The sequence below is a fragment of the Stomoxys calcitrans genome, chromosome 1 (genome assembly GCF_963082655.1).
Source record: "Stomoxys calcitrans chromosome 1, idStoCalc2.1, whole genome shotgun sequence".
Lineage (NCBI taxonomy): Eukaryota > Metazoa > Arthropoda > Insecta > Diptera > Muscidae > Stomoxys > Stomoxys calcitrans.
The window spans coordinates 142,086,910-142,113,533 of NC_081552.1; the positions used below are offsets into that span (position 1 = coordinate 142,086,910).

The 26,624-nt window shown below is 38.3% G+C and overlaps 1 protein-coding gene across 7 annotated transcripts in view; it reads left to right on the forward strand.

The window, feature by feature from the left end:
* Positions 1–26,624, forward strand: part of LOC106094892 (adenylyl cyclase 78C) — a 384,230-nt gene that overhangs the window by 307,216 nt on the left and 50,390 nt on the right. For all 7 annotated transcript variants that reach the window (XM_059361192.1, XM_059361191.1, XM_059361193.1 and 4 more), the window contains one exon: positions 4,909–5,377. In XM_059361192.1, coding sequence (XP_059217175.1) covers positions 4,909–5,377 — 469 coding nt within the window. The remainder of the gene's footprint in view (positions 1–4,908; positions 5,378–26,624) is intronic.

A 26,624-nucleotide genomic window follows, 5' to 3' on the forward strand; every position in this document is an offset into this window, starting at 1 on the left:
ATGCTAATCATAATAAAAACGCTGTCAAAAACGCCACTGTTGACAAATAACAACCGCATAAATTGTAGTGGGAACGGGTTTTGGAGATTATCTCAAATCAAGTGGATTTGGGCTCTAGTGGAAACACAACCACAAGTTTGGTTCCGTTATATCCCATTAAAGTTTACCTGTTTAACTTATAACAACCAAGGCCATAACAAATGAGAAATTTTTGACTTCATTATAAGGGTCATTAAAAACAAACAGGTAAAGGGCTTAAAATGACAGTCCTTTTACACTGAAAGCGTGGTACCTTTGTAGGCTCTACATGTTTAACCCATTAACATTTAATTATTCGACCCGTTAACCAGTAAGGAAAGGCAAAAGTCGGGCGGCGCCGACTTTATAATACCCTTCACCTACACTATATGTACAAAGTTGGAGCTATATCTAATTCTGATCCAATTTTGCTGGACCTCGGCGGATGTTTTCGCATGGGTTAATAAACAGTCAAACTTCCAGCAAATATGTTCAAACTGTATTAAATACGATGGACAAATGAAAACATTATTGCAAATTAGCCAAAATCTGACGAACATATATATAGGAGCTAATCCATATCTAATATCTAAATCTGAACCGATTTCTAGCAAACTTCTTAGATATTGTGGAAGTCGTCGAGAAAAGCGTTGTACGTTGCAGTGACCATAGAACCGAAAATCGGGTGTATCTAAATCTGAACCGATTTCTACGAAATTCACCAGTAATGACGAAAGTTATACGAAAATACTTCGTGCCAAATGTCAAGAGAATCCGTTCACAAATGACCATTTTACTGCATTATTACTGCAAATGGGACTAACATGTATATGGGAGCTATATCTTAATCTGAACCGATTTAAACTTAACTTTATAGATATTGTGGAAGTTGTCGAGGAAAGCGTTGTGCAAAGTTTTTGGAAGATTGGAAGAAGGAAGAGTAATAGACCCATTAGTAAGTATACCGATCGACTCAGAATCACTTTCTGATTCGATTCAGCTATGCCCGTCTGTCTGTCCATGTTAATTTGTGTTTTCATCCGATCCTCGACGACTACCACAATATCTGAGAAGTTTGCTCGAATTCGGTTCAGATTTAGATATAGCTCTCATATATATGTTCGTCCGATTTTGAGAAATATTGCAATAAAGTGCTAATTTGTCGGTTCAGATTTAGATATAGCTCTGATATATGTGTATCGCCCGATTTTTACTTCACTGCAAGCGCATTTATTGACCAATCTTCCCAACGACGCTTTCCTCGACGACTTCCATAACATCTATAAAGTTTAGTCTAAATCGGTTCAGATTTAGATATAGCTCCCATACATATGTTCGTCCGATTTGCAGTAATAATGCAATAAAATGGTCATTAACAAATGACAGATTCTCTTGACATTACTGGTGAATTTTATAGAAACCGGTTCAGATTCAGATATAGCTCTCATATACGTTCTTCACTCCAAGCACATTTATTGACCAATCTTCCCCAAACTTTGCACAACGCTTTCCTCGCCGACTAACACAATATCTGAGAAGTTTGCTCTAACCGTTTCAAAATTAGATATCGTATATGTTCGTCTGATTTGGGCTAATTTGCAATAATGTTGTCTTTTGCCAACCGTAGTTATTGTATTACAGTTTAAACATATTTGCTCGAAATTTGATACGAAATACATCCGCTGAGATCCATAAAAACTGGTTCAGAATTGGATATACAATAGCTCCCACATTTTACTTATAGGGTAGTTGTAGGGTATTATACTGTCGGCAACGCCTGACTTTTCCTCTTCCTTACTGGTTTTTACAGAATGAAACACTTTTTTGAACCATTTCCTTAACTGTACTCAAGCAGGTACAATGGTCATTAATGGCTTAGTTCGATTTTTTTTAGGCCAAAGCATCTATTTCAAGTGATTTTATTGTTATTATTCACTTTGAAAAGTTTATTTAATTTCCTTTTTCGCAGTAGTAAATATTTATATTGTTTGGTACCTTTTAAGCAGAATAGAGAGCGAGGGAAATGTTATTTTGCGTTTTTAGCCTTTTTGTCTAAATTGAGCGTCATGAAATAACTTAACGAAAATTAAAGGTATTTTCGTTTTCCATGCATGCCTGTATATTTTTTTTCAAATTTTGTACCACAGTGTTATCGAAAAGTTTGGTTAGGTTAGGTAAGAGTGACAGTCCTTTACAGACTCACTTAGACAGTTTTAGGTCCATTGTGATACCACGGTAGCGACTGACCAAGGCTTCTGGCGGGAATCGAGCCCACGACCCCTGCACTGGTACTGCACCTAAAAGTTTCTGAAAAGATATTGCCAGGTCAACTTAAAATCGTTAACCTTTGAAGGAAACAAGCGTTAAGGTATTTCCTATATACAATATTTATGTATTTTGACAATTCTAAGTGTTAATTTTTTGATTGAAAGCATAAGTATGAATGTAGTACACTCAACCAAATTTCTTATTCAAAACAGCAAAAATGTTTGATAAAACAGCAGTTTTTTGTCTGCTAAAAATGGAAAAGCACACATTACTGCTGTTTCAGCAAACATAGGGCTGCTGAATTAGCAAACATTTCGGTCAGCTAAATCAGCAAACAAAATCTGCCTTTTTAATGTACAAAAATCTGCTGAAAAAAATTTGTATGCTATCTTTTATGTTTGCCTGTTGTTTGTTTTGGTTACTTTAGGCATGTTTTTAGAAATTTTAATTTGTGGTATATTACTGTAAAAAAGCTACTTGATCCATCCATTGGTATACATTTCGAAATGTGGCTGAGCTCGTTCACATTTTTTGCTATTGCTCTACTAATGTGTACGTGACTGGCATAGCCTTTTGTTTCTAAATTTAAAGAACAATGATTTTGGAAAATATACATTCAGTGGTGATTATAAACATCCACTGAGACACACATTTACATTTGTATTTTATTTTTATACCCTACAACACTAGTGTGGTACAGGGTATGATAAGTTTGTGCATTGTTTGCAGCGCTAAGAAGGAGAAGAGCTAGACCATTGTTAAGTATACCGATCGGCTTAGAATTACTTCCTGATTCGATTTAGCTATGTCCGTCTGTCTGTCTGTCATGATTGTGATCTTAAAATTTTGCACACATCACTTATTTGACCCAAGGACGAACGTTATTAATTTTGAAAAAATCAGTTCAGATTTGGATATAGCTCCTCATATACCTTTCATCCGATATGGCCTTTTGAGGTTGTAGAAGTCACAATTTTGGTCCGATCTTTACAAAATTTTGTACAATACATGGTGTTTTATTTCACGTCCACATAGATGTGCAAAATTTCGTCAAAATCGGTCCACATTTAGATATAGCTCCCTAAAATATCTTTCATCCGATATGGTCCGATCGTTACAAAATTTAGTACGAGGTGTTTTATTTGGCGTCTACATAGATGCGCTAAATTTCGTCAAAATCGGTCCAGATTTCAATACAGCTCCCATATATATCTTGCATCCGACATGGCCTATTTAGGCTGTAGAAGCCAGAATTTTTGTCCTATCTCTACAAAACTAAGCACAAGGTGTTTTTTTGGCGTCCTAATATGAGCGCAAAATTTCATAAAAATCCTTTCAAAATTTAGATATAGCTTCCATATATATCTATCATCCGATAGGACCTTTAAGGACCAAAATTTTGGTCCCATATTTACAAAATTTAGTACGAGATGTTTTATTTAATGTCTACATATGTGTATAAAACTTCGTCAAAATCGGTCCTGATTAAGATATAGCTCCCATATATATCTTTCATCCGATATCGAATTTTGAGTCTGTAACAACCGTAATTTTGGTCCTATCTCTACAGAATTTAGCGTGAAGTGTTTTATTTGGCGTCTTAAAACGTGTGCAAAATTTTATGTGCAAATATAGCTCCCATATATATCTTTCATCCGATATGACCTTGTAAGGCTGTAGAAGCCACAATTTCGGTCCGATCTCTACAACATTTTGCAAGCTGTGTTTTATTTGGCGTCCCAGTACGTACGCCTAATTTCAATCAAATCGGTCCAGATTTAGATATAGCTCCCATGTATATATTTCATCCAATATGGACTTTTAAGGCTATTGTAGAGATTTGACCAAAAGTCAAATCTCTAATCTAATTTGACCAAAAGTCAAATCTCTAATTGGGCGTGAGATGTTATTTTTGACGTCCCAGATTAAGATATTGCTCCCATACGTATGTTTTATCCGATATGACTTTTTAAGGCTGTAGAAATCCAAAATTTTTGTTGCGTCGTAAGAAAATCTTACAAGGTTCGATATTCGATATTGCGATGAGTGTGTAAATTATAGTCTGAATGGACTTGGAAATAAGCTCTATATATTAAAAAGTAGTACGAAGACAAAATGGTGTAGGACATTATGTAGTCGGCTCCGCCTGACTTTTGTCTTTCCTTACTGGTTTCTTTTAACATCCCCTTCCATAATTAAATAGCAGTAATTTTCAGCAAACAACTGACTTTTCAAAAGTCAACTTGCTGCTCTGAAATTGCAGAACTACTACTGTAATAGCAGCAAAATTAATCAGACAGTGTTTACTATTGTCAGCAAACTTTTTTTTTTTCTTTGAGTGTACGAATTTGACTGTTATTCGAAATCATTAAACAAATTATGAAATTGTAGAAATTTACTAAAATTGTATTCTGAAAAACTTTAGAGTTAAGAGATATGATGTTACATACATGTTCTAAAGTATTTTCGACATTTGTAACTGCAATCTACATGTTACTAACTGAGAACAGCAGACAATTTTTGCAATTTCAGTAAAACATTACTGCTGCCTATTTGTTTGAGCACAAATTTCTCTGAGTGTGTAAACGATTGTCTTCTAAATTTTATTTCTTTAATTTTTAGACCAAAACGTAGATTTGGTACCCGCAGCAGCCAACATTTAGCCCACATCAATGGTAGCAACACGACAACCCCAACCCCTGCAATGACGTCACCAACGATGGATGCTAAAACGTTTGTACCAAAATCGATTTCGGCTACAGGTGTCCATATTGACCCCCAACAACAACTACACCACCATCTCCATGCATTATCCCGAGCGCAATCCCAACCTCAACAGCAACATTTGCCACATCTTCCTCCACTTAACTCAATGCAAAAGAAGAACATTTCATTAAATTCATTGCCAAATGTAGTGGAGGGTGTAGCAATGGGACCTACAGGTCCATCCACCATGTCGTCACCAATTACAACAGCACCGAAGGCCAATGGTGATAACATTCACAACCTTCTAGATGCGGGAGACCATCGATCGATCATTACCGAAGATGAACCCACAACTGAGTGGATCCCAGAAATACCTTTCAAAAATGTAAGTTGATGACTGCTCGATGGCCATGTATCAATTTTCAGGGGTTCAAGGAGTAAAATGGAAAGGCGAAGCATTTTATATTGAGGCTATAAATATTTATGAATCTATTTGCCGTGACACATTCTAAATGTCAGCCAAATGGGATAAAACTTGACGGGTCTAGGCGCTCAAGATATCAAATCAGAGTAATGCACAACATATGGGCTATATTTATAAATGGATCTTCTACATCGTATTTGGTGTGGGTGTTTTGGATCACAAGCGTATTGCACATTTGATTCAAATCGGCAAATGAAGCATTTTACGAACTCAAGAATTTAAACCGGGGGTTCGGCGGACAGTTTTATAAAAGACAAATTACAAATACGTACGAGGGAAAATGTGGAGAATGAAATAAAAACTTGTACAGAACATTTTTCCAGAACAAAATCCTAAATATGCCAATTCAAAGCATACTTGCACACATAATGGGACGTCACAAAAAGCACTTCGTGGAATATTTTTTAAAGATCGGATCAAAATTGTGCCTTCTAAAGCCTTTATAGGACAAATCGGACTAAAGTTATATATGGGAGCTATATCTAAATCTGAACCGATTTAGATGAAATTTTGCACACCTATTGGGACGTCATACGAAACATTTCATGCCAAATTTGGTAGAGATCGCACCAAAATTGGGTCTCCTACACCTTTAATAGGGCATATCGGATGAAAGATATGTATGGGAGCTATATCTAAATCTAGTCCGATTTCAATAAAATTTTGCAAGCATTTTAAGTCGTTAAAAAAAACATTTCGTGCCAAATTTTGTAAGGATTGGACCGAAATTGTGGCTTCTAAAGCTTTAAAAGCGCACATCGGGTTAAAAATATATATGGGAGCTATATCTAAATCTGGACCGATTTTTCAATATCGTTCGTCCTTGGACCAAAATAGACACTTATGCAAAATTTTGTGAAAATCGGACAACAAATGCAACCTGTACCTTGATTACAAGAATACATGGACAGACAGACAAACGGACAGACGGACATAGCTAAGTCGAATCAGGAAGTGAGTCTAAGCCGATCCGTAAACTTATCGATGGGTCCAACCTAACCTAATGGCCCAAAGGCCCAGCGGCTGCGGTGGTAGTATTAAGACACCTGGTTCTTGGAGGCTTGAAGACAAGCTAGAATGAATTTTATCTTCGAATACCTATAATTTGCCTAGGGCGTCGGCCTTCTCTGGCAAACCAATTCGCTCTCTGAGTGTTCCTAATAGTAAAAGGTGCATCGCTCTCAGGTTTATTGAGAGGCTTGGCAGGAATGATTCAGAAACTCTCGCGAATAAAGGGGAGGCCATCCCATCGCTAAAAGAACAAAGTAAACTCTAGTAAAATGAGTCCAGAACCTTTGCAAATGTCGCTAATGATAGCTTGGTGAAGACTGGACTGTCATGTGTGCACTCCAACGCACTTGCGGAAAAGCATGGGCCTCCTACAATTTGTAAAGATGTAGACTGGTTTCGTGGACGAAACCAACTAATAGCATTCTGGGATCAACGTTCAATTGAAATGTATAGTTGCGACTTAACAAATATTGGTAAAATCTGCCCAGTTTCATCACTAGGTTTAGCCAAGAACGACCAAAGACACATGCATGGATACCAAGGATTTTCTCAGAACCTGAATCCATACTTGGGAGACTAAGGGATCGTAATCCCAATCTTTCAACCACCAACTGGAAGATTGGATGAGGCTGATGGCGACCGGAGATATGCAGACCTCAAAAGTATGAAGGAGTTGTATCCTATGGATTTAACAAGTTAATGCTGAAGGTCTACAGAAGCGGTAGGGTTGGGAAATCAGGTGGCGACTCTGCAGACACTTGTCTGGGTAACTTTCTTAAGTCTGGTGGATTGCAGAAGACTCAAAATTCCGCTGCCACCTTCAAAAGAGGATGGGAAGGCGTCGAGATGGGACCCGACAAGCTCAAGGAAGAAACTCATCGTCATCGCTTGTCGCATTTGGTGTCGGTAATGTCTTCGTTCGATTTATTTCGTGCTTTCTCAGAGATCGCACTATTCGAGTCGTTATAGATGGGTTCTCATCCAATGGGCATAAATTGACCGCAGGTGTACCCCAGGACTCTGTTCTTTCTCCTTCTCTTTTTCTTATTTTCATTAACGATCTGTTGGGTCAGACATCGAATCCGATCTACTCATTTGCGGATGACAGTATCTCTGTCATTTGTGCTCATTCGACCATAGGTCGAGTCTTCGAGAGATTGAGGACAAGAGGCGGGTTATGGATGATACACTCTGCCTGGATTTGCTGGCCATTTCTGAGTGGGGTCGAATGAATCGAGTAGATTTAAATGCACGGAAGACTCAGTGCTGCTTTTTGTCACTGACCCATTACGATCATCTTTGTCTATTAACGGTATAAATGTTGAGCAATCAGAAGCTTTTGATGTTCTAGGCATGAAAATCCAAAGTAATGTACGTTGGTCTAAACATGTATTCGCAGTGTCGAAAGAAGCATTCAAGGGTTTAGGCATCCTTAAACGGTGTAAGAATTACTTCACTCCGTCTGATCTTCTTAACACCTACACCACTTTCATAAGGCCAAAAATGGAGTGCAACTCACATGTATGGGCTGGAGCTTCAAAATCATCCCTGGAGCTACTGGACCGTGTACAGAGAAGAGCGATGGCGTTGATTGGGGACAGAAGGGTATCCAACTCTATTGCCTCCCTTGATCATCGTCGCAATGTGGGTTGTTTGGCGCTGTTTTATCGGTACTTTCATGGTGTGTGTTCGTCAGATATTCGTCTTCTTATTCCTGATGTAAGGACGTATGTCAGGGATACTAGACATTCCAGGAACTCACACCCGTTTGTAATTGATTGGCCAGCGGACCATACAATGCATTATAGGGAGAATTCTTATTTCGCCCAAACTGTTCGTATGTGGAATCGATTTCCGGCTAATGTTTTTCCCACCCACTTTGATATCCAAAGATTTATGACAAATGTCAATATACACTTCATCATTTCCCGAATCACGAAGGCTCTGAACGACTTGCTTGTGTCAGCATGTCCTAGAGCTAAACCATGGGGTAAGCAGCGACAGCCATGGTGGACTGCAGAGCTGATTGGTCTAAGGAAGGGCTGCAGAAGGCGCTTTAACAAAGCGAATGCCACCAGGGCACCACACGACTTGGTCGTCTATAAGGCTGAGCTAAGAAAAAACAACGGCGAGCTAAAAAAAGCTAAGAACAAATCCTGGGTGGAATTCTGCAGCTCCGTAGAGTACACATCTGAGGTCTCTTGGCTAAGGAAGATCATATCCTCGAAACTTGTAAAGGTGCGATATGTTCATTGGTGGAGTGTTCATTGGCAAAATTTGCAATTTGCAGAGAAAGTATGGAAAATGTCTAGTAAGGAAACTCTGGAACTACTCGTTGATACACCCTTCCCGGAAATCTCTCCAACGGACAATGTGGCGCCAGAATAGGTTGTCACTGGTATCCTTTCGTAGGAGGTATTGGAAAATTTGTGGCTGGTCGAAAATCCTTTTGGGCTATAAAAAGATTCGACTCTTTTAGTCGCCAGGCCCTGATGATGTATCATCGGTTTAATTACAAGTTGTGTCCGATAAGCTGGCTACTTGGTATAGCTAGATATACTCTGCTTGAATCAGCATATCGTATATACCTTTGGGGAGATGAAGGGACTCAAAGGTAATTTTCATTCCAGAAGCAGGAAAACCTTGTCACACGAATGTGAAAGATTATCGTCCCATTTGTCTGTCATTCATTATGCTGAAGACTCTAGAGAGGTTGATAGAAACATATCTTAAGGCAAAGATCCCTGGAGATCGCTTGTCTCGGCAAGATAATGCATATTATTAAAGGGGCACGTCCACAGATACAGCCCTTCACGACCTATTCGGCTGATTTAAAAAAAAAAAAAAAAACATAAGTTTAGTACCCCATTTGGTACCATTTTGTACTTTCTTTACGGATTGAGATAGAGCTCTGTGATTTGGAATGATGGTACAACTAGGAAATAAAATAAAACACATTTGGTATGAATAACACTATCAACTTTTACAATGAATGGCGACAGGTAAAATTTAATAAAAATTATCGTAGTCTTGACAAAATACCATCCAGTATATACTGGGTGACTAAAAGGGTTTTTTAAATCCGCACTGAAGTCTGATAAAAAATAGCATTTATTTTAAATTTTTTATAAGTATTTATTTATCAATAACTACAATATCTTGTCCCCTTCAAAAAGTTCCTCTCAAATATTTTTCCAGTTTTTTCCGTTTTTTCTAATCCTCTGAAACGCACTTTTTGGTCACACAAAACTTAATACAGTTGCTTTGATCCATTTTTCGAATAGTAAAAAATCGAAAACAATCCAAAATGGTTGATTTTATTAACATATATAACAGACATGTGTACCAACATAAGTGGAATAAAAATGCGAAAATCAAACATACGTACCTCACGCAATTTGAAAATAAGGGTTATTTTTAAACCGATATCGTATGTAAAGAGTGATTTGTTAAGAGCTTGATAACTTTTTTTTAAAAAAAAACGCATAAAATTTGCAAAATCTCATCGGTTCTTTATTTGAAACGTTAGATTGGTCCATGACATTTACTTTTTGAAGATAATTTCATTTAAATGTTGACCGCGGCTGCGTCTTAGGTGGTCCATTCGGAAAGTCCAATTTTGGGCAACTTTTTCGAGCATTTCGGCCGGAATAGCCCGAATTTCTTCGGAAATGTTGTCTTCCAAAGCTGGAATAGTTGCTGGCTTATTTCTGTAGACTTTAGACTTGACGTAGCCCCACAAAAAATAGTCTAAAGGCGTCAAATCGCATGATCTTGGTGGCCAACTTACCGGTCCATTTCTTGAGATGAATTGTTCTCCGAAGTTTTCCCTCAAAATGGCCATAGAATCGCGAGCTGTGTGGCATGTAGCGCCATCTTGTTGAAACCACATGTCAACCAAGTTCAGTTCTTCCATTTTTGGCAACAAAAAGTTTGTTAGCATCGAACGATAGCGATCGCCATTCACCGTAACGTTGCGTCCAACAGCATCTTTGAAAAAATACGGTCCAATGATTCCACCAGCGTACAAACCACACCAAACAGTGCATTTTTCGGGATGCATGGGCAGTTCTTGAACGGCTTCTGGTTGCTCTTCACTCCAAATGCGGCAATTTTGCTTATTTACGTAGCCATTCAACCAGAAAAGAGCCTCATCGCTGAACAAAATTTGTCGATAAAAAAGCGGATTTTCTGCCAACTTTTCTAGGGCCCATTCACTGAAAATTCGACGTTGTGGCAGATCGTTCGGCTTCAGTTCTTGCACGAGCTGTATTTTATACGGTTTTACACCAAGATCTTTGCGTAAAATCTTCCATGTGGTCGAATAACACAAACCCAATTGCTGCGAACGGCGACGAATCGACATTTCACGGTCTTCAGCAACACTCTCAGAAACAGACGCAATATTCTCTTCTGTACGCACTGTACGCATTCGTGTGGTTGGTTTAATGTCCAATAAAGTAAACTGAGTGCGAAACTTGGTCACAATCGCATTAATTGTTTGCTCACTTGGTCGATTATGTAGACCATAAATCGGACGTAAAGCGCGAAACACATTTCGAACCGAACACTGATTTTGGTAATAAAATTCAATGATTTGCAAGCGTTGCTCGTTAGTAAGTCTATTCATGATGAAATGTCAAAGCATACTGAGCATCTTTCTCTTTGACACCATGTCTGAAATCCCACGTGATCTGTCAAATACTAATGCATGAAAATCCTAACCTCAAAAAAATCACCCTTTATTTGGTGGCTTGAAATTTTTTTCAAATTCGTGCATTTGGGTACTAAAAATACAAAATGGTACTTTCTTCGCAGATTGAGCAATAGCTCTCAAAACTGGGATTAAGTTACACCTTTATTTTCTTTACCGACTGAAAAAGTATCGATTTTGGAAAAGTAGTACCAAAGTGGTAAGAAAGTGTTGTTATTCTTGGTACTATTTGTTTCTTTCTTAACAGAAGTGGATGCAGATTCCGAAATTTCATTCGCAGATATGACAAAACTTCATAATTTTATAAACTGTGTGACTGCATGAGCTTTCGGAAGTCGAACACCAAAATGGAGGTGCTACTAAAATTGGGGTAGCGGAGCGAACCGGGGCCGGCTAGCATACTCCCGGTCCGCTCCGCTACCAATATATACATATGCATATAAAAGAGTTGCGTGACTGGCTGACTGATCAACGCCCAGCCCAAACGGCTAAAGCTAAAATCATGAAATTTTGCATGAATGTTGGTCTTGGATCATAGGGGTATGAAGGGATTTGGTGACATTTGTATGTTTAAGTGCTATATAAAAGTTACAAATATTTCTATACGGATGGTTCCAAACTAGACGACCGAGAAGGTTACCCGACCACTGTGGTGTGTACCAAACGGAAATCTTTGCAATTTTAGAAGTGGTGGTATGGCTAAGATGTAATGTCATTACGATGATTAGCACAAATATCTTCTCAGAAAAATATTGCAAAAACAATCCCGTATGCGAGGTTTGCGCTTCATCCAATGCGTTAATTGCAACCAAACAGCAACCAACAAACAATGTTCACTAACACTGCAAAGAAAAGAGATTCTAATCCCTAAAATAAAAACAAATGTGTTTTTTACGAGCCAGTAAGCAACACCCCTCAAACAGAACGTGAAATACCTCGAAGACGCAATGATACAACAAAAGGAAAGAATGAGCATTAACAAGTAAAAGCGTTCCAAGTTCGGCCGGGCCGAATCTTACATACCCTCCACCATGGTTCGCATTTGTCGAGTTCATTTCCCGGCATCTCCTCTTAGGCAAAAAAGGATATAAGAAAAGATTTGCTCTGCTATGAGAGCGATATCAAGATATAGTCCGGTTTGGACCACAATTAAATTACATGTTGGAGAACTATGTAAAATGTCAGCCAATTCGAATAAGAATTGCGCCCTTTGGGGGCTCAAGAAGTAAAATAGAGTGATCGATTTATATGGGAGCTGTATCGGGCTATAGACCGATTCAGATCATAATAAACACGTATGTTGATGGTCATGAGAGGATCCGTAGTACAAAATTTCAGGCAAATCGGATAATAATTGCGACCTCTAGAGGCTCAAGAAGTCAAGATCCCATATCGGTTTATATGGCAGCTATGTCAGGTTATGAACCGATTTGAACCTTATTTGACACAATTGTTGAAAGTAAGAATAAAATACTTCATGAAAAATTTCAGCCAAATCGGATAGGAATTGCGCCCTCTAGAGGCTCAAAACGTCAAGTCCCCAGATCCCAGACCATACTTGACACAGTTATTGGATATCATAACAAAACACGTCGTGCAAAATTTCATTCCAATCGGATAAGAATTGCGCACTCTAGAAGCTCAAGAAGTCAAGACCCAAGATCAGTTATATGGCAGCTATATCAGGTTATGGACCGATTTGAACCATACTTGGCACAGTTGTTGGATATCATAACAAAACACGTCGTGCAAAATTTTATTCCAATCGGATAAGAATTGCGCACTCTAGAGGCTCAAGAAGTCAAGACCCAAGATCGGTTTATATGGCAGCTATCAAAACATTGACCGATATGGCCCATTTACAATATCAACCGACCTACACTAATAAGAAGTATTTGTGCAAAATTTCAAGCGGCTAGCTTTACTCCTTCGGAAGTTAGCGTGCTTTCGACAGACAGACGGACGGACATGGCTAGATCGACATAAAATGTCGCGACGATCAAGAATACATATACTTTATGGGATCTCATACGAATATTTCGAGTAGTTACAAACAGAATGACGAAATTAGTATACCTCCCCATCTTATGGTGGAGGGTATAAAAAAGGCCAACATTCAAAACCCCGTTAACGAAAAAGAAGTACAAAACGGCAACAACTTCACAACAAAACGAAACAACCATTACAAAAACCAACCCGATCTCAAATGACAAAAAAAGCATCGACAACAGCTTCCACAAAACACAGCACCACTAATAGAGAGCCAATAGTCCACAATCTCTCTCTTACCGATAAGAGAGCTAGCCAAGCAATAATCAAAGAGAAACTACTCAAACAATTACCTCACAAATAGAACAATTATCAACAAAAACTACACAAGTATCTGAAACCATTTCCACACCCGATTCAGTATCTAATGCATCAAATATACCTAAAACAAGTAAAAAGGCGTTAAGTTCGGCCGGGGCGAACTTTGGATACCCACTACCTTAGGCATATATGTAAACCACCTTTCGTCATAATCCGGTGAAAAATGCATAATTTATATCGAAATATGGTCCAATTTGACCCGATTTCGGCCCGGAAATTGAGTGGTCTAATAAGTAGAAGTCATTATTCAATTTTGCAGAAAAAAATATTTGTCTTTTTGCGGTTGCCAGCAATGACTTTTGCAGAAGCTGTGAGGACATCGAAGAAGAAGAGACTATAGAACACCTTCTGTGTATTTGTCCCGCACTAGCAGTCAGAATGAGTTCCTCTTTAGTTTCTAATTCCTTTGGGAACCTGTCTGATTTAGCGGATGTGAACATTCGGAAGTTGTTGGGCTTTTTAAAGCGATATGGCTGGTTCAACGGTAGGAACTAGAAAGCATCTTCCTTCTTCTGTTCCTGTGGTATCACAATGGACGAAAACGTCTAAGCGAGTCTGATGGCAGACTGCCACCTAAACCTAACCTAACCCAGGTAGCTATATCCAAACATAGACCGATCTGAACCATATACGAAACTGATATCGACAAGCCTAACGTAAGCCAAATTTCAGCGGATGTCGAAGGGCCTAACACAACTAACTGTCCCAAATTTCGACGACATCGGACAATAAATACGTCTTTTAGGGGAACAAGACCTTACATCGAGAGATCGGTCTATAAGGCAGCTACATTTAAATTTGTACGGAACTGGGCCAAATTGAAGAAGGACGTCGAAGGCCCTAACACAACTCACTGTCCCAAATTTCGGCGAAATCGGTCAATAAATGCCCCTTTTATGGATCCAAAACCTTAAATCGAGAGAGCCAAATCTGGAACGAAGTGGGCCAAGTTGCAGAAAGATGTCGAGGGGGCTAACACAACTCACTGTCCCAAATTTCCGCCACATCAGAAAATAAATGCGCCTAAAAACTTAAGTCGAGAGATCGGTCTATATGGCAGCGGAATGACAAAATTAATATACCCCCATCCTTCGGTGAGGAGATAAAAGAAGATCGGCTGTTGACGATCCGAAAGATAAAATGTCAGAGTAAAATTACATTTAATCTTTTGTAATACTTTTTAACATCAAAACTGTAATTGCTCAATGGAACATGAAAGGTTTCCTTTACAACCATGCAGATCTTCAACTTGTATTAAACGAGCACCATGCTCACTTTGTCTCGCTTCAAGAGACACTGAGGCCATTGAGGTAACATTAAGCATTAGGGTTAACATAGTGTCCATTTTTATTCACCCAAACATTTTACAACTACAATAGAAACATTACACCTATAATGCTAGTTGGCGACGTGAACTCTTGGAATGTATAATGGAAATCCAGCAGAAATTACACTCGGAAAACTTTGCAAGAAAATACTCTCAATATGAATAACTTATGTATAATTAATGTTGGCAGTCCCACTCTACCTTAAACACTTATACAAATATCGACACAAGCTGTTGTTCACACTCTCTCGTCAAATATTACAAGATCTCTAGCATAGCGATCACTTTCCTATCATTACACATGCATGTATATCACTTCGAGCTCAAACATTTCAATAGGGGAAATAATTCCTAAATACAATTACAAAAAGGCTAAGTGGGATTCCTACCAACTACAAGTCGATGGAAGATTGGTAAATAATCGTCTTACTCAAATTCCCAATACGGTTAATGAAATCGTTACCACGGCTTTTAGATCAGCTGCTAACATTAACATTCCTACCAAACACATAGCAGCCAGACACTGCGTGCCCTGATGGAACAAGGATTTATCTGTTCTCCGAAAATCTAAAATGCATACATACACACTATTCCGGAGAAAAACTACATTGGAAAACCTAATTCAATACAAGAAAACTGATGCTAAATTTAGATTCGATTGCAAAAAGGCGAAGAGCTTAAGCTCCATCACATTCGGTAAAACTATCCATATAGATTCTGCTCTAGAATGGAATAATCAAATTATCAGGCAAGAACATAAAATAAGAAATTACCGCTATAGAAAACAATAACATGGCATTCGAATTCAACTTAACAATAGATTTTTGTGCAGCTAAACTTGGAATATATATGTACTATCGCAGTCCACCTACAAACGAACTGGCATCAGTGATGAAACAGCAGAACTGCAATGGCATTAAGACCAAATCTCTTACATTATGTTACAAAAACTTTCACATTTTAGTAAAGAAAAGATAATTACTATTTATAACTTCGTCTTTGATAGCGGTATTATACCTCATTCTTGGAAGAAAGCTGTAATAGTCACCTTGCCAAAGCCGAATGAAATCGATACAGACTTCTCTGGCTATAGGCCTATATCCCTCTCAGATAGATTATGTTGGTTTCTTAACACTACACAGAAAAAATGGAAGTATTGGTGTAATTAAGAAATTCGTATGTACAATTAAAAATATTACTGTAATCCTACCTATAAACAAATGAGTATAAGCAATAAACAATTTTACTATTTGCATTTAGGACGAGCTGAATAATTAAATTAAAGCGGACACCAACTCAATAAACCAATTTATTGGAAACTTGTTTATTCTTTCAAAAACACGTTTAACTGACCTAATTGAAATAAATAATTGGTATTTTTTCCATAAAATAAAAACCTTTTTTACTTCAGTCGGTTAATTGCCAATACAAAATGAAGTGTATTGCATTAAAATATTTCGTTTTTATACCCTCCACCATAAGATGGGGGGTATACTAATTTCGTCATTCTGATTGTAACTACACGAAATATTCGTCTGAGACCCCATAAAGTACATATATTCTTGATCGTCGTAAAATTTTATGTCGATCTAGCCATGTCCGTCCGTCTGTCCGTCCGTCCGTCCGTCTGTCTGTCGAAAGCACGCTAACTTCCGAAGGAGTAAAGCTAGCCGCTTGAAATTTTGCACAAATACTTCTTATTAGTGTAGGTCTGTTGGTATTGTAAATGGGCCATATCGGTTCATGTTTTGATATAGCTGCCATATAAACCGATCTTGGGTCTTGACTTCTTGAGCCTCTAGAGTGCGCAATTCTTATCCGATTGGAATGAAATTTTGCACGACGTGTTTTGTCATGATATCCAACAATTGTGCCAAGTATGGTTCAAATCGGTCCATAACCTTATATAGCTGTCATATAAACCGATCTTGCGTCTTGACTTCTTGAGCCTCTAGAGGGCGCAATTCTTATCCAATTTGAATGAATTTTGGCACGTAGTATTTTGTTCTGATATCCAACAACTGTGCCAAATATGGTCCAAATCCGTTCATTACCTGATATAGCTGTCATATAAACAGATCTGGGGACTTGACTAATTGAGCTTCTAGAGGGCGCAATTCCTATCCGATTTGGCTGAAATTTCGCAAGACGTATTTTATTCTTACTTTCTACAACTGTGTCAAATAAGGTTCAAATCGGTTCATAACCTTATATAGCTGCCATATAAACCGGTCTTGGATCTTGACTTCTTGAGCCTCTAGAGGTCGCAGTTATTATCCGATTTGCCTGATATGTGCGACGGATCCTCTCATGACCATCAACATACGTATTTATTATGGTCTGAATAGGTCTATAGCCCGATACAGTTACCATATAAATCGATCTGTCTATTTTACTTCTTGAGCCCACAAAGGGCGCAATTCTTATTCGAATTGGCTGACATTTTACACAGGTCTCCAACATATAATTTAATGGCAGTCCAAACCGGACCATATCTTGATATCGCTCTAATAGCAGAGCAAATCTTTTCTTATATCCTTTTTTTTTGCCTAAGAAGAGATGCCGGGAAAAGAACTCGACAAATGCGATCCATGGTGGAGGGTATATAAGATTCGGCCCGGGCGAACTTAGCACGCTTTTACTTGTTTTTTATTAAAATTAAAAACTAATTGTGATTACAATCGGAGCATATCTTAATGGCACAACTATATGATTAACACAAATTTTCAGTGGCGTACGCCCTATATATATGAGGAAAAAATCGAAAAATCAACTTTTTTCAATAGTTATTGCATTTATTAATGCTGTCAATGAGGTTCAAACCAAAGACATTTATATAGCAATACTAGCTGAACCGGGCCCGCTCCGCTGCTCCTTCTTTTACTTTATATGGAACAAAAGTTTCCTTGGAATATTTATTTTCGACAATTAAAGATCTTTTAGTGAAATACCATGCTAACTTGACTAACAGTTTAACAATATAAGTGCCTTAATCTGAATCCCATATGATCTTTATTGGTCTACGAATTTAAGTTTGGATGTAAGGTGAACTTCATTCTTGAAATACTTTATTTCAGTCCGATATTCTCACGATGTCTGATTTAGTGGTGTTTTCGGGGGAGAGGTGGTCCCCCAGATACTTGGCCCTAAAAATATATCAGCATCGTGCTCTTCTCTCAAATACTATTTATTTATTATTTTGTTTATGTTATATTGGGTAATATTGCCAGTGACTTAAGAGGAGTTTATAGGATGAGGCGTCCCCCAAACACATGACCCCCATTGAGCCATACATTGGCATGGTCGAAAATTTTTTCCCTTTGGGGGTGTTTTGGGAAAGGGGTGATGCCCTAAATACATGGTCCTACATTTGGATATCAAATTCGTATTCTACTCTCAAATACATTTATTTGAGCGCCATATTGCTATGGTCACTAAAAAATTGCTGTTTGTGGGGTATTTTGAAAAAGTATCAATTCTTGCTCTATCCCCCAATACCTTTCATTTAAGCTCCACATTGACATGGTCGGTAAATATGCCCGATTTAGGGGTGTTTTGGGGATTGGAGTGGCCCCCCAATCACTAAGCCCGGAAAATATATCAGCAACGTGCTCTATTCTCATATATCATTTATTTGAACCCCATATTGCCATTGCCCTCAAAACTGGATATCAAATTCGTTTTCTAATCCCATTTAAACTCCTTATTGCAAAAGTCAGCAAATATGTTGGCCCTAAAAACTATGAATATTAAGTTCCACTCTCTTTAAGACCCAAATTGTCTTGGTGAGCAAACGTCCTATTTGGGGGTTGTTATGGTGGTGGGACGTCCCCTAAACAGTTGGTCCCTAACGTTGATATCAGATACATGGTCTACTTCCACATACCTTTCATTTGAGCCCCATATTTCCATAGTCGGCAAACGTGACGGGCTTGGGGGGTGTTTTGGGGATGGGCGGCCACTCAGTGAGTTGGTCTTCAAAATATATATCGGATTCGTGCTCCCCTTTAAAACCCCTCTTATTTGAGCCTCATATTGCAATAGTCAGAAAATATTTACTATTTGGGTGGTGTTTAGGAGTGCGTGGCCGCATAGACACTTTTCCCGAATATTGATATCAAATTCGTGCTTTACTCCCAAAGACCTTTTATTTGAGCCCCATATTGCTATGGTCGTAAATTTGTCCCCTTTGGGGGATGTTTTTGGTGAGAGGCCCCCCAAACACTTGGTCCCATATTTGGATATCAGATTCGTATTCTACATTCAAATACCTTTTATTTAATCCCCATATTCCCATGGTCAGTAAATAAGTCCAGTTTGGGGGGTGTTTTGGGGAAGGGGTGGACCCCCAGAAACGTGGTCCCACATTTGGATAGCAGATTCGTATTCTACTCGCAAATACCTTTCATTTGCTATGGTCGGTAAATATGTCCGATTTAGGGGTGTTTTGAGGCTAAGGGTGGTCCCCCTAGCACTTGGGTCGACAATTGGATATCAGATACGTTTTCTTATCCTAAATACCTTTCATTTGAGTCCCATGTTGTCGTGATTGGTCTAAATATATATATGGTAGGTTTTATTTTTAGGGTACTATATGAAAGCACACAAAATTTCGCTTAATCGCACCACCCATCTCCGAGATCTGGCGTTTCTGAAATTAGGGTAAGGGGGAGGGTCCGCCCCCGTTCAAATATCAAAAATGTAGTACCCTATTTTCACCACGGAGTCATTATGCACCATCTGTGAAAATTTCAAGAAAATCGATTCAGCCGTTTCTGAGTCTATAAGGAACACACAAACATACAAACAAACACAAATTGATTTTTATATATAAGAAGATGTGCTGGTAGATGGAATATTAGGAAAGGGATTGGAATGTACGTCGGTCTCTCGGGTATTTACTTCTTTTACTTCTCATACATTTATCACTTTCGACGCCATATCTTTAAAGTGTAAAACAAAGAAATTATTTTTAAATTGAAACAAGTAAGAGCATGCTAAGTCCGGCCGGGCCGAATCTTATATACCCTTCACCATGGATCGCATTTGTCGAGTTCTATGCGCAGTATCTCATTTTAGGCAAACAAAGAATATTGAATAAGAATATGCTATTGTTTAATTTTTCAGTTCATTCGGATAAGAATTGCGCCTTGTTTTTCAAGAAACAAAATCGGGAGATCGGTTTATATGGAAGCTGTATCAAGCTATTGATCGATTCAGACCATATTAGACACGTATGTTGAAGGTCATGAGAGAAGCCGTTGCACAAAATTTCTTCCAAATCATATGAGAATTGCGCCCTATAGAGGCTCAAGAAGTCTAGACCCAAGATTGGTTCATATGGCAGCTATATCAAAACATGGACCGATTTGAACCATACATATCGCAGTTGTTGGAAGTGATGCCAAAAGACCTCCACCATAGGATTGGGGTACACTAATTTCATCATTATGTTTGTAACACCTCAAAATATGCGTTTGAGACCCCATAATGTATTTATATTCTTGATCGTCATGTCATTTTAAGTCGATGTAGCCATGTCCGTCCGTCCGTCTGTCGAAAGCACGCTAACTTTCGAAGGAGTAAAGCTAGCCGCTTGAAATTTTGCACAAATACTTTCTATTAGAGTAGGTCGGTTGGTTTAAACCGATCTTGGGTCTCGACTTCTGGAGCCTTTAGAGGGCGCAATTCTCTTCCGATTTGATTGCAATTTTGCACGTGGTATTTTGGTATCACTTCCAAGAACTGCGCTAAGTATGGCGCAAATAGGTCAATGTTTTGATATAGCTGCCATTTAAACCGATCTTGGGTCTTGACTTCTTGAGCCTCTAGAGGGCGCAATTCTCATCCGATTAGACTATACTTTTGCATGTAGCTGTCATATAAACCGATCTTGGATCTTGACTTCTTGAGCCTTAACGGCTTCTCTCATGATCTTCAACATACGTGTCTAATATGGTATGAATCGATTAATAGCTTCATACAGCTCCCATATAAACCGATCTAACGATTTTGCTTCTTGTGCCCCTACAAGGCACAATTCTTATCTGAATGAACCGAAATATTGCACAATGACTTCTAAAATATTCAGCATCCAATTATGGTCCGAATCGGACTATAACTTGATAAAGCTCCAATAGCATAACAGTTCTTATTCAATATTCCTTGTTTCCCTAAAAGAGATAGAACTCGACAAATGCGATCCATGGTGGAGGGTATATAAGATTCGGCCCGGCCGAACTTAGCACGCTCATACTTGTTTGATTTTCACTCCTCCAATTCAATTTACTTCAAGAGTATGTTTTGTTATGAAGCCGAAAAAAAAAATATCTTTCACTTTCTCGAAGTGTTTTTTGCCAAATTTATTTCCATCTAGCCACGCCAATTGTTTGTTGTCTTCTCTTTGTTTTTGCATTCTGTGGTGTATGCGTACATATATTTGACCCATTTGCACGTCTATTCACATAACATGTGTGTGAAAGAGAACACAGTATTATCTCGTTCTTGTAGAAGCAGTTACATACTGCTTATGCCCATAAATAACATTTTCAATTTGTCCAGTTAAAAATTTGTTAAAAATTAGACTTTTGTACCAATCGCATGTCATGATTCAATGGAAAATAAAATTTCAAAGACACAAATTATCAAAGCAATTAATGACATTGTTACACTGATTTTATAAATCATGTTTTGTCAAATTTGAGTGAATATTTTTTCTGTGTAGGAAACTAATATCTACTAATCAGGTCGCATTCAAATCCCAACAGGGTTGCACGGACGTCTTGAAAAATATAGATTATTATACAACTTAAACTCTATTCTCGTAAAGCCACGCCTCCATTCTAGCAATTGACTTTGAAAAAGCCTTTGACCGCATTGGAATTCACGTCATAATTGATGCGCTGCAGTCCATGGGAGTCAGCCAAAAAATGACATTTTTTAACTGAACGCGCGTTGAGAGTTCGAATAAATAACTACTACCACTCCCACCATTTCTCTTTGGACAAAGGTATTCCCCAAGTTCGCCTCTTTCTTCACTTTACTCTATGACAGAACATTTGTCCCATTAGCCGAACGTAGAACAGCGTTCCAAGCATCTCGATCTTCTGCGCTCCTTCTATAATCTCTGACACCAAATTTTGAGGCGACTCTCAGCACTTGATCTTTTCATGGGGTTCTTAGCAGTCCCGGTTTGCATGTACCATCGTGATCACCTTCAAAAGACTTCTTCGTTGGAGCTTCTTCATTCATTCTGCAATGACCTAGCCAACGCAACCGTTGTATTATGATGCGTTTAACTATGCTAACGTCGTCATACAGCTCATATATGTAGTTCATGGTTCATACGACGCCGATACTCTCCATCAATGCAAGCTGGTCCATAAATGTTACGAAGAATCTTACTCTCAAACACTCCAAGCACTGATTCGTCTGCTTTCACAAGTACCGATGTCTCAGAACCATATAATAACACGGGTAGTATCAACACGGGATTCGGAGCGGTTTGCCGGAGCGGGATCGAAATTTTTTGAATCCGGAGCGGAGTGGTTTCTAATCTCAAAATCCGCTCCTCTCCTGCAAAACAAAAATCTTTTGATTAACAAACTTGGTATTTTAGCGAAATAAAACAAACATTTATTATTATTATTTAATTAACATATCGCAGTTTTCGAAAACATATCGCAGTAAAGACTTGTACCAATTTTAAAAAGTTTCGTCTTAAAGTCAAAAGTAGTAAGAACGAGCTAAGTGTGGTAGGGCCGAATCTAGTATACCATCTACCATTGCTCGCATTTGTCAAGTTCTTTTGTATTGGCAGAAACTAAAAATGATAAAGCAACAAACTCCATAGATTTTATGCCCACCACCAAAGTCATTCCCTTTGCAATACATCGAAATACCGATTTCCGAACCTACAAAGTAAACACTGAAAAAAGTTTGTCCTAATTTTAAAGATTCGAGCCAAAGATTAGCAAACTTTATTTAAAGATGATCAATTTTCCAAATTTTCTACTAAACATTCCCTTTGGTGAACGAAAGGAAAATCCTTCATATTAAGGATGTTTTATTTTGAATGGTAGGTTAATAAATCCTTCAATTTGGGTCTTGTTATTTAAGACAGAAATCTAAAATGATTTCCTATTCTATGAACAAGAAAAAATTTTAAATTTTGGGCCAACTTTTTTCATTGCATATATTCTGGAACGTCGTTAAATTCTAAGCTAATTTAACGACGTCTTTGTGTCCGTCTGTTGTAAGCACGCTACAGCCTTCAAAAATTGAGATATTGAGCTAAAGTTTGGCACAGATTCGGATTTTGTCTACACGCAGGTTAAGTTCTTGAAATAGTAAAATCATATTTAGATATAGCTGTCATATAGATCAATCGCCCGGTTTAGGGTCTTGAGCCCATAAAAGCCGCATTTATTATCCGACTTCGTTGAAATTTTAAACCCCATATCAGGCCATAATAAGATATAGCGATTTTTTTTATACCCACCACCATTGGGTAGGGGTTATCTTCATTCAGTCCTTCCGTTTGCATCATATCGAAATATCAATTTCCGACCCTACAAAGTATAAATATTTCGCATCGTCGTAAAATTCTAAGGCGATTTAGCGATGTCCGTGTGTCTGTCCGTCCGTCTGTAGTAATCACTCTACAGCCTTCAAAATTTTAGATATTCGCTGAAATTTGGCACAGATACTACGTCTTTTTGATGCACGCTGGTTATGTTCTTGAACGGACCAAATCGGGCCATATTTGGATATAGCTACTATATAGACCGATCTGCCGATAAAGGGTCTAAAGCCCATAAATGCTTTATTATCCGATTTCGCTGAAATGTGAAACAGTGAGTCGTTTTAAGCCTCCAGACATCTGGCCCAAATGTGGTTCAGATCGGACTGTATTTAGATATAGGTGTCATATAGACCGATCTGCCGATTTAAGGTCTTGGGCCCATATAAGGCGCATTTATTGTCCGAATTTGCCTACATTTGCAAGAGTGAGTTGTGCTAGGCCCTTCGACATCCTTCTTCAATTTTTATACCCTCCACCATAGGATGGGGGGTATACTAAAGTATATATATTCTTGATCGTCGTGACATCTTATGTCGATCTAGCCATGTCCGTCCGTCCGTCTGTCTGTCGAAACCACGCTAACTTCCAAAGGAGTAAAGCTAGCCGCTTGAAATTTTGCACAAATACTTCTTATTAGTGGAGGTCGGTTGGTATGGTAAATGGGCCCTATCGGGCTATGTTTTGATATAGCTGCCATATAAACCGATATTGGGTCTTGATTCTTGAGCCTATAGAGGCGCAATTCTTATCCGATTGGAATTAAATTTTGCACGACTTTTTTGTTATGATATCCAACAACTGTGCCGAGTATGGTTCAAATCGGTCCATAACTTGATATAGCTGCCATATAAACCGATCTTGGGTCTTCACTTCTTGAGTCTCTGGAGGGCGCAATGCTTATCCGACTTAAATGAATTTTTGCACGAAGTATTTTGTTATGATATCCAACAACTGTGCCAAGTATGGTTTAAATCGGTTCATAACCTGATATAACTGTCATATAAACAGATCTGGGAACTTGACTTCTTGAGCTTCTAGAGGGCGCAATTCCTATCCGACACATACGTGTTTATTAAGGTCTGAATCGGTCTATAGCTCGATACAGCTCCCATATAAAGGGCGCAATTCTTATTCGAATTGGCCCACATTTTGCACAGGTCTCCAACATATAATTTAATTCTGACCCAAACCGGACCATATCTTGATATCGCTCTAATAGCAGAGCAAATCTTTTCTTATATCCTTTTTTTGCCTAAGAAAGATGCCGGGAAAAGAACTCGACAAATGCGATCCATGGTGGAGGGTATATAAGATTCGGCCCGGCCGAACTTAGCACGCTTTTACTTGTTTAAATTTAAAACAGTGACATCATGTCGACATCCGCAACGAGTTGTATCCAGATCGGACTATATTTAGATATAGCTGTCATATAGACCGATCTGCCGGTTAAGGGTCTTAAACCTATAAAATCTCCTTTTATTACCCGATTTCGCTGAAATTTGGAACCGAGTGTCAAACTTTCGTTTTCCGACCTGACTATATTCAGGTGCAGATCGGACCATATTAAAATATAGCTGTCTTATAAACTGATCTCCTAAACATAGTCCAGATCGGACAACATTTGGATATAGCTCCCATATAGACCGATTAAGGGTCTTAAGCCCATATAAAGCCGTATTTTCCTATTTCGATGAAATTTAGACCAGTGAGTTGGTCCAGATCGGACCACACTCTGATGATGGTGGTGATGATGGATATCCAAAGTTCGGCACGGCCGAACTTAATGCGTTTTTTCTTGTTTTTTTTTTATTTTTTTATTTGGTTAGGTATTGCTTCCGAAATATGCTTAAGAAATAAAGTGGGATGATCTGTTTATATAAGTCCATAAGGCACGGATTCAGACTATACATGACATGGAGGTTATAAGATAAATCATTTTGCAAAATTTCAGTGAAATCAAATAATAATTGCGCCCTTTAGGCCCTTATGAAGTAAAATCTGGAGGTCGGATTAGACGGGAGTTGGAGTCGTAGGAGAAATTTTGCAAAATTTCACCCAAATCGGATAAGATTTGAGCCCGTTAGGAGCTCAAGAAGTACAATCAGAAAACTCGTTTATATGGGGACTATAAACGGTTATGAACCAATTACGACTATACTCTATAAAAATGTTGGAGGTCACAAAAGAAACCGGTTTGCAAAATTTCAGCCAAATCGGATAAGCATTGCAGCCTCCAAAAGCTTAAGAAATCAATGCAGGAGATTGGTTTATATGGGGGCTTTATAAGGATATAGCCCGATATAGACGGCGATCAAGATATATGGATTTGAATATTGCTTGGTGTTGTAAACGTAATGACAAAACCAGTAAGGAAAGGCAAAAGTCGGGCGAAGCCGACTATATAATACCCTACACCACCGAGTATACGTAATACTTTTAATAGATAGCACTTATATCCAAATTTAGTCAGACTTGCATGAATGTTGCATACCTACTCTTACGATGGTACGAAAATTGTGGCTTCTACAGCCTTAAAAGTCGAAACGCATAAAATATATATATGGGAGTTTTATCTAAATCAATTTTGATAAAATTTTGCGCACGTATTGGGATGTCAATTAAACCATCTCATGAACAATTTTGTAGAAATCGGACCAAAATTGTGGCTTCTACAGACTTAAAAAGCCATATCGGATGAAAAATATATATGGGAGCTGCATCTAAATCTGGACCGATTTTTATGAAACTTTTGCACACATATGAAGACGTTGAATAAAACGGCCCTTGCCAAAATTTTGTAAAGATCGGACCAAAATTGTGGCTTCTACAGCCTTAAAAGGCCATATCGGACGAAAAATAAAAATGGGAGCTATACCTAAATCTGGACCGATTTTTATGAAATTTTGCACACATATGAGAACGTTATAAATCTGATCCGATTATGATGAAATTTTGCACACCTATTGGGACGTGACACCAAACATTTCATGCCAAATTCATGCCAAAATTGGGTCTCCTACACCTTTAATAGGGTATATCGGATGAAAGATATATATGGGAGCTATATCTAAATCTGGACCGATTTCAATAAAATTTTGCAAGCATTTTGGGTCGTTAAAAAAAACACTTCGTGCCAAATTTT